Source organism: Aureococcus anophagefferens, assembly GCF_000186865.1.
Source record: "Aureococcus anophagefferens unplaced genomic scaffold AURANscaffold_2, whole genome shotgun sequence".
In the NCBI taxonomy this organism is placed as follows: domain Eukaryota; class Pelagophyceae; order Pelagomonadales; family Pelagomonadaceae; genus Aureococcus; species Aureococcus anophagefferens.
Genome location: NW_008705562.1, coordinates 822,296 through 831,805, shown reverse-complemented (window position 1 = coordinate 831,805; position 9,510 = coordinate 822,296). Strand labels below are relative to the sequence as shown.

The window sequence follows — 9,510 nt, the reverse complement described above, 5'->3', positions numbered from 1 at the left end:
CTCCTCGCTGAAGCACATGGACTGGGCCACGAGCTTGAGCACGTCCTCGACGAGGCCGCGCTGCTGCGCGAGCGACGCGATCGTCGCGTCGTAGTTCGTCGACATCGTGCTACGGCGCTGCGTCGCGGCAGCTTAAAGCGGCCAGACTGGTGCACCGCTTGGAGTGGTAAAATCGTTGGGTCGCTGATCCGGATCGGTCCGCCTCGACTGCGAAGGTGCTCCTCGAGGTTTTGAAGCGCCAGCGTCGTCCCTCGGCCGCGTCCAGCGCGCGCGCCATGGACATCCGCAGCTTCTTCAAGCCCAAGCCGGGCCAGGAGAAGAAGAAGGCGTCTTCATCCCCGAAGCCGCCGACGCCGAAGAAGGCCGCGTCGCCGAAGAAGGCCGCGTCGCCGGCGAAGAAGTCGCCGGCCAAGCGCAAGGCGCCGTCGCCGGCCCCGGCGCCGCCGGCCAAGGCGCCGACCCCCAAAAAGAAGGAGGTCATCGAGATCGAGAGCGACGACGACGCCAAGCCCGCGGTCGACGTGCTCGGGCTGTCGGCGCCGGCGGACGTGCTCGGCCTCGGCGGCGCGTCGTCCGACGACGACGACGTCGAGGAGGTCGCGGCGCCGGCGGCGCCCGCCGTCGAGGCGCCCAAGCCCAAGAAGGCGAAGCAGTCGGGCGTCATCAGCGCGTCCGCGTTCTTCGCCGGCGAGGCGCCGAGCGCGCCGCTCGCCGCGCCCGCGCCGAAGAAGCAGAAGAAGGCCGCGGCGCCGCCGCGCGCGCCCGCGCCGGCGCCCGCGGCGCCCGCGGGCCCCCTCGCGGGCAAGACCTTTGTGTTCAGCGGCGTCCTCGAGGGCGCCGCGGGCCCGCTCGAGCGCGAGACGGCCGAGGATTTCGTGAAGGCGCGCGGCGGCCGCGTGACGACGGCCGTGAGCGGGCGCACGAACTACCTCGTCGTCGGCGAGCTCCTGGAGGACGGCCGCCGCGTCGAGTCGGGCTCCAAGTTCGCCGCCGCGGAGGAGAAGAAGGTCGCCGTGCTCCGGGGCTTTCCCGCGCTCGAGGCCCTGGCGGCGGAGTCGGCGGCCGCGGTCGCCGCGGCCGGCGGCGCGAAGCCCAAGCCGCCCAAGGCCGCGCCGGCGGCGCCGCGGGCCGCGGCCGTGTCGGGCCTCTGGGCGGACCGCCACAAGCCCAAGAGCCAGAAGGACATCCTCGGCAACGGCGACGTCTGCAAGAAGCTCGGTTTGTGGCTCGACGACTGGGAGAAGGTGCACCTCGGCGACGAGAAGAAGCGCAAGAAGCCCGCCTTCGCCAAGGAGAACCCGGGCGCCAAGGCCGCGCTGCTGAGCGGGCCGCCGGGCATCGGCAAGAGCTCCATGGCCGCGCTGCTCTGCGCCGCGCGCGGCTTCGACGTCGTCGAGCTCAACGCGTCGGACACGCGGTCCGCGCGGACCGTCGAGGAGACGCTCGGCGACGCCTTGGGCTGCCAGGTCGTGTCGTCGTCCTTCGCGAAGAAGGGCGCCGCGCCGCCGTCGAAGAAGCGCCTCCGCCGCGTCGTCATCATGGACGAGATCGACGGCCTCAGCGGCAGCGACCGCGGCGGGTCCCAGGCCCTCGTCAAGCTCATCAAGTCGTCGTCGACGCCCATCATCTGCATCTGTAACGACCGCCAGTCCGCCAAGGTCAAGACCCTCGCGAACCACTGCTTCGACCTCCGCTTCAAGCGGCCCATGAAGGTCACGATCGCGAAGCGCGTCATGGCCATCGCGATGAAGGAGGGGCTGACCATCGAGCAGAACGCCGCGGAGCTGCTCGTCGAGTCCTGCGGCAACGACATCCGCCAGTGCCTCAACGCGCTGCAGATGTGGGCGACGTCCGAGGGCGAGGCGGAGACGTGCTCCTACACCGCGATGAAGGACCGGCTCTCGACGATCTCCAAGGACGCGATCCAGCGCGTGACGCCCTTCGACGGCGCCAAGATCATCCTCAGCGACGTGCGGCGCAAGTCCCACTTCGACCGCTGCGACGCGTTCTTCACGGACTACTCGCTCGTGCCGCTGCTCGTGCAGCACAACTACGTGACGGCCGCGTCCGCGGCGCGCGACGCCCAGGGCAAGCCCTGCTCCGTCGACGAGAAGCTGAACCGCCTCGAGGCCGCGGCGGCGTGCCTCAGCGACGTCGACCTCATCGACCGCCGCGTCCACGCGGACCAGGAGTGGGGGCTGCTGACGACGGAGGCGTCGCTCACGGTCCGCGCGGGCGTGCTCGTCGACGGCTCCTGCATGGCGCCCCAGTTCAGCGCCTGGTTCGGCAAGAACTCGACGACGAAGAAGTCGAAGCGCCAGTGCGGCGAGCTCGCGCTCCACCTCGGCTCGCGCATCTCGGGCACGCGCGACGCCGTCCGCCGCGACTACCTGCCCATGCTCGCGAAATACGTCACGCGGCCCCTCGTCGACGGCGGCGCCGCGGGCGTCGCGGAGACCATCGCGCGCCTCGACGAGTACGGCCTCTCCAAGGACGACCTCTTCGAGACGCTCCCGGACCTCCAGCTCGGCGGCGCCAAGGTCCCGGGCCTCGACGCGCTCGACACCAAGGTCAAGACCCACTTCACGAAGACCTACAACGCGGGCACGCACGGCTCCCAGGCGCTCCAGCCCCAGAACCTCGTCGCCAAGAAGAAGAAGCGCAAGGCCGACGACGACGCGCCGGGCGTCGCGCGCGACGACGACGACTACGTCGACGACGACGACGACGAGGAGGACCTCGACGTGTCCATGTTTAGCAAGAAGAAGAAGAAGAAGGCGCCCGCGAAGAAGGCGCCCGCGAAGAAGGCGCCCGCGGCCCGGAAGCCCGCGGCCAAGAAGTCGAAGAAGGGCTAGGGGGCTCCAGGGACTCGTGCTAAAGCGCCTCGTCGGCCGAGAAGTCGAAGACGGGGTGCACCTCGGACGGCTCGGCGACGCTGCTTTTGGTGTTGTATGGTGGTTGTGGGGTGTGTATCGCCAACGGCGTCGATTGCGAGCGGGCTTTCGAAATGAGCTGCAACTTGCTATTCAACTTGCAGTTTTTAAATCTTTAAAACTCGCGATCCACGCCTCAAGCCGGCGGCATTCCTTTTGTCTGGCGCGGGTTGCGGCGACGCGGGGGCGCGGCAGCCGAAGATCTGCGCCGCGGGGCGCGGCGCGCGAGCCTCCTTTGACCTCCGGTGGCGCCCAGCGGGTCGGAAATCTCAGGTCCAGCATGATTGGGGCATTTTGTCACATCATAGGCTGCCTCGTGCTGATGACGATCTCGGGCGGGATCTCCGCGCTCCTGGACGCGCGCGACGCGCGGACCGAGGTGCTGGGCGCCGTCTCGACGATGCCGTCCTTCGAGCGGCCCGCCGAGCGCGCCGCGAAGGACGACTTCGGCTCCGCCTCGATCGCCGGCGGCGGGAGCGGAGACGCGGCCGGGGCGCGTGGCGGCGCCGCGGCGGCGCGCGGCGGCGGCGCGGCGGCGCGGCGGCGGCTCAGCGACTGGGAGTGCACTGCCAGTGATGATGACGAGCTGTGTGCATGTGGGGTCTCCAACACCGAGGATGTCTGTTGTGCTGCAAGTTGTGGGTCGTGTGGCGGAACAGGCTGCTCATCCCGCGATGGTGGTGAAGAAAATTGTTGCAGCAGCGGTATAATAGAAAGCAACGTGGCCTGCGAAAGTCCGAGCGACGTTGTCTGCATGATCACATCAGCAGAGCCCACGCCTTATGCCGCCTTTCCGCATCCTACTCAAATTCCGTGGGAGTGCACTGCCAGTGATGATGACGAGCTGTGTGCATGTGGGGTCTCCAACACCGAGGATGTCTGTTGTGCTGCAAGTTGTGGGTCGTGTGGCGGAACAGACTGCTGGTCCCGCGATGGTGGTGCAGAAAATTGTTGCAGCAGCGGTATAATAGAAAGCAACGTGGCCTGCGAAAGTCCGAGCGACGTTGTCTGCATGATCACATCAGCAGAGCCCACGCCTTATGCCACCTTTCCGACGCATCTCCCAACAGACAGACCAACCAACTATCTCCCAACATACAGACCAATCGCAGCCCCGACTGTGACTTTTGCTCCCACAGTAACCCCCGTCCCCACGTCGACAATCACCTTTGCTCCCACGGCCGGCTTGATCACCTTTTGCTCGCTCGACGACACGGCTGTGTGCTGTGGTAACTCCCATTACTTTGTTGAGGCGCTCGCCAACGGACCGCTCGAAGGAATTTCCGTGGCATCTCTCAGCACAGCCACCTTCGGCGACGTCGACGGCGATGGCGACGTCGACCTCGTCGTTGGCCAACTGGACGGCTCTCTCGACTTCTACAGGAACGTCGGGACCGCGTCATCACCAACGTATGAAGCCATCATTGGCAGTTCGAGCCCCTTCGATGGGATCGACGTCGGGATCTACAGTGCTCCTGTGCTCGGCGACCTCGACGGCGATGGCGACCTCGACCTCGTCGTGGGCGAGGCAAGCGGCGTTCTTAGCTACTACGAGAACATCGGGTCCATGAAATCACCGAAGTACCAGCCCGGCAACAGCCTGTTCGACGGGATCGATGTCGGTTCTAAGAGCATGCCCGCACTGGCAGACATCGACGGCGACGGTGACCTCGACCTTCTCATTGGCGATACCACCGGCATCCTTACCTACTACGAGAACATCGGATCGACGAATCTGCCCTCATACAAGGCCATCACCGACGGTACAAGCCCCGTCGATGGGTTCGACGTTGGTCTCGGCAGTGCTCCAACGATAGCCGATCTCGACGGCGACGGCGACTTGGACTTATTCGTCGGGGATGGAGACGGTGTCCTCCACTACTACGAAAATCTCGGATCTGCGTCTTTGCCGAAGTACCAGGCCGCCGGCGAGGGCGCGAGCCCCTTCGAGGGGATCGACGTTGGCTCCTTTAGCACGCCCTTCCTGGTGGACCTTGACAACGACGGCGACGTCGATCTCGTCCTAGGCGAAAAGGACGGCGGGCTTCAATACCACGGGAACGTTGGACCAGCTGTATCACCCGCGTACGTGGCCGTTTCCGGCATTTCGAACCCCTTCAATGGGATCGACGTCGGTCAACGCAGCACGCCGACACTCGGCGACCTCGACGGCGACGGTGACCTCGACCTTCTCGTGGGCGAAAAGGACAACTCCCCATTTTACTACGAGAACGTCGGGTCTGTGGCATTGCCCATTTATGAGGCCATTCCTGGCAGCGCGAGCCCGTTCGACGTGATCGACGTTGGCGAGCGCAGCACAGGATTTAACTGCAAGCCCGTTTTGGCTGACGTTGACGGCGACGGCGATCTCGACCTCGTCTTGGGCGAAGAGGACGGCGTCCTGAACTACTACAAGAACATCGGGTCCGTGGTGTCGCCGACGTACCAAGTGATGACCGACAGCTCGAACCCCTTCGACGGGATCGACGTCGGGATCTACAGTGCGCCCGCGCTGGCCGACCTCGACGGCGACGGCGACCTCGATCTCGTCGTGGGCAGTCGGGGAGGCACTCTCAGCTACTACGAGAACGTCGGGTCCTCGACGTCGCCGACGTACACTTTCATAGATGCTGCGAGCCCCTTCGACGGTATCGACATCGGTAACGACAGCGCGCCCACATTCGCCGATGTTGACGGCGACGGCGACCTCGACCTCGTCGTGGGCGAAGAGGGCGGCGTCCTGAACTACTACAAGAACATCGGGTCCGTGGTGTCGCCGACGTACCAAGTGATGACCGACAGCTCGAACCCCTTCGACGGGATCGACATCGGAGACAGGAGCATGCCCGCGCTGGCCGACCTCGACGGCGACGGCGACCTCGATCTCGTCCTTGGCCAAGAGCCTGGCGCGCTCTACCTCTATGTCAATGGCTACTGCACAGGGCTGTGCAACCTAAAGGGCCTCTGCGACCCTACATCGACTCCGTTTTTCGAAGCGTCCTGCCAGTGCCTCGGCGGCTACTCCGGCGACCAATGCGGCGAGTGCCAGACGGGCTATTTCGGCTCCACGTGCGAGCTCTGCCCAGAAGGTGGCTCGGAAGACCGCGACGCGCCGCGCCTCACCGACACCTGCGGCATCGCCGGGAGCGGCCGGTCGCGCGGCTCCTGCGACGACGGCGTCCGCGGCGACGGGACCTGCACGTGCTACGACATCTTCTCCGGGAGCGGCTGCACGGAGGGCACGTGTCCCGCGGGCACGATCGAAACCGCAGCCTTCGAGGGATATTTCAACGTCGCCGAATGCACGCCGTGCGACGCCGGCACGTACTCAGCGGAGGGCGCCGACCAGTGCACGAACTGCGACGCGGGCACCTTCTCGGGCGCGGGCGCCAGCGAGTGCGAAAGCTGCGCCCCGGGGACGTACTCTGGCAGTGGTGCCTCGGAGTGCGAGCCCTGCGCCGCGTCGACGTACGCTCCAGACGAGGGCTCGAGCTCGTGTGCGCTGGCTCCCGCCGGCAGCTTCGTCAGCGCGACGGGCGCGTCCGCAGCGACCGCATGTCCCGCGGGCACCTACTCCGCGACGGCGAGCTCCGAGTGCACGACCTGCGAGGTCGGGACCTACAGCGATGACGGCAGCGACACGTGCACGCTGTGCTCGAGCGGCTACTCGAGCGCCGCCGAGGGCGCGAGCGAGTGCGCGGCGTGCCCCGTCGGAAAGTACAAGGGCGCGGGCGCCGGCGCGTGCGTCGACTGCGACGCGGCCAAGTACGCGGACGAGGCGGGCTCGAGCGACTGCAAGCTCGCGGCGGCCGGGACCTTCATCAGCACGACGGGCGCATCCGCCTCGACGCCGTGTCCCGCGGGCACGTACTCGGCAACGGCCTCGGAGGAGTGCACCATCTGTGGGATCGGAAGCTACAGCGCCGCAGGCAGCGACACCTGTACCTTGTGCCCCGCGGGTTTCTCGAGCAGCTCCGCTGGTGCGAGCAAGTGCGGCGCGTGTCCGGCCGGCACTTACAAAGGCGCCGGCGCCGGTGCCTGCGAGCGGTGTCCCGTCACAATGTATACCAGCTCAAAAGGTTCGGGCGTTTGTGCTCTCGCTGATGCCGGCTTCCACGTTCCGACTCCGGGCGCCTCGAAGCAGATCCCGTGCCTCCCTGGGACGAGCTCGGGCTCGGGCGCGAGCGAGTGCGAGCCGTGCGCGGAGGGCACCTACTCGTCCTTGCCGGGCCAGGCGTCCTGCAAGCAGTGTCCGCCCTTTTCGACGACGCTGGCCGAAGGCGCCACGGGCTGCTACTCGTGCCTCGAGGACTACTACTTCTCGCCGTTCGCCGTCGATCTCGACGACGGCGGATCCGTCCCGTGCGACGACTCGATCAAGCTCCTCGTGAGCTGCGCGCACGACAGCACCAAGTGCTTCGACCAGTGCTGTCTGAGCTGCGAACGCGGCATGGACTGCGAAAACGCGACGTCCAACACGCTGACGGCGGTGCCCATCGAGGACGGCTGGTGGCGCGCGTCCAGCTACTCCGACGACGTCTACCAGTGCCAGTACTCCGGAGCGTGCAAGAAGGGCGAGTGCGCCGAGGGGCACGAGGGCGTCGCGTGTCGCGTATGCAAGAACGACTACCACCACGACGCACTGAAGAACCGCTGCGTCGAATGCAAGGGCACTTCGTTGGATCCGCTGACGATCGCGAGCGGCGCGTGTCTCGTCGTCCTGGTGCTGGCAATAATCGTGGTGGCGTGCCGGTCTGGGAAAAAGCGAGAGGCGCTAGTTCATGCCGCCGCGATGGCAAAAGGCGGGGTGGCAGGCCATGTTGAGGGCCAGGTTACCGATGCAATACTCGGAGACGGCGAAGAGGATGACGCTCCCGAGACAGAGCGACGCGGCGCTACCACGTCCGATGATGTCACTTCGACCGATGAAGAAGAAAAAGAATCTACGTGGGCTGAAACGAGGCGCTCGCTCCACACGAAGTTCAAGATTATTCTCGGCGTGTACCAAATCCAAGACGCGCTGCCGTGGACGATCCCGACCGTTTCGTTCCCGAAAGCCTTCGAGGCGCTCATCGCGTGGACGTCGTTCTTGGAATTCAACGTCGTGCAGATTCTCCCAGTCTCGTGCCTGCGCCCCTTCAAGTTCTTCGACAAGTTGTTTGCGATGACGGCCCTCCCTATTGTCTTCTCGCTACTGATCTTTTTCTTTGGCGAGCTCGCCGCGATGTGCGCGACCGCCAAAAAGGCAAAATCAATCCGTACCACGTCGTTCGGCGCCTTTCTCCTGCTCACATTCGTTGTGTTCCCGAGCGTGTCGACGACGGTGCTGCGCTTCTACAACTGCGTGAGCTACGAGGAAGGCTTTTCGGACGGCTCGACGGAGACGATCAAGGTGCTCGAGGCGGACCACGACATCTCGTGCACGTCGCCGAGCTACAAGGGCATCTGGTCCACCTACGCGCTTGCCATGCTCTTCGTATACCCCGTCGGAATACCGCTCCTCTACTGGGTGCTTCTCTTCCGGTACCGCAAGCAGTTGGACCCGAGCGTCGACGTTAGCCGGCTCAGCGAGATCGAGGACACCAGCGACGGTAGGCCTCGAAGCGCTTCTGCGGAGGCGTACAGAGAGCTTAACGAGCGACTCCCTCTGCAAAATTCTTCCGCGCGAGACTTGATGAAGACGATGCTCGGCGCCAATACGGTCTCCGCCGCGGAGTTGCAGAAACGAAAGCTTGCGACGCGTGACGCGGACGAGTCGATCCAGCATCTCGCGTTCCTCTTCGAAGAGCGCACCGCGGCGTCTCGTGTGCATCACATTAATTGCCAACCAGTCCGCGCGCCAGGTACGAGCCGCGCTGCTACCAATTTGTGGTCTTCGAGTGCATCCGCAAGCTCGCGCTCACGGGCCTGCTTATTTTCATGTAGGAGACCGGCTACATGATGATTCGATGACGGTTCGATGTAGGTACCCGGGTAGCGCGTCGCAGATCGCTATTGGTCTCCTCATCGCGTTCCTTTCGATGCAAGTCTACACGTACAGCCGCCCCTACATCGAAGACGCGGACGACAACCTGGCGAACGTGGGCAACGCGCAGATCGTCCTCGTGTTCATCGCGTCGCTGATGCTGTTCATCAAGGACATGGACGAGCAGGACGGCGCGCCCGGCGATATGTTCAAAGGTCCGATTTTTAGCTACGCCATGATCGTCATCGGGACCCTCGTGCTCGTCGCGACAATTTACACGATCCTCGTCGAGACCTGCGAGGTAAATCCCGAAGAGGTGACGCTACCTTCCCCCAAGAAGAGCAAGGAGAGCGCGCCTGCAGACAAAGAAGTCGCGCGTCCTAAGCCGGTCGCCGCCGCGGACGCCGTGGGATCGCTGAAGCCAACGATTGACAGCGACCAGAACAAGAAAGCGCGATCAGCGGACGAAGCCTACGACCAGATCAATCACCAAATTATTCACGAAGCCCCGGACGACGAGGCTCCAGCCTTGCCTGCAGCTTCAAATTTATCAGAAGAAGAACCAAAGCCTTGGTGGTAAGGTTTGGCCGCTCCATCGCCCGCGGCCTAATT

The 9,510-nt window shown here is 65.0% G+C and overlaps 2 protein-coding genes across 2 annotated transcripts; both read left to right on the top strand.

The window, feature by feature from the left end:
- Positions 1–275: 275 nt before the first annotated feature.
- AURANDRAFT_20224 (hypothetical protein) lies at positions 276–2,855 on the top strand (the record flags this gene model as incomplete). Its single annotated transcript, XM_009035208.1, has 2 exons — positions 276–476; positions 984–2,855. The coding sequence occupies 2 exons, from the start codon at positions 276–278 to the stop codon at positions 2,853–2,855; spliced, it is 2,073 nt and encodes a 690-aa protein (XP_009033456.1).
- Positions 2,856–5,385: 2,530 nt separating this feature from the next.
- Positions 5,386–8,858, top strand: AURANDRAFT_61102 (hypothetical protein; the record flags this gene model as incomplete). Its single annotated transcript, XM_009035209.1, has 4 exons — positions 5,386–6,874; positions 7,214–7,656; positions 8,179–8,456; positions 8,777–8,858. 4 exons carry the CDS (start codon positions 5,386–5,388, stop codon positions 8,856–8,858), a joined length of 2,292 nt encoding a protein of 763 aa, XP_009033457.1.
- Between the last annotated feature and the right edge of the window lie 652 nt (positions 8,859–9,510).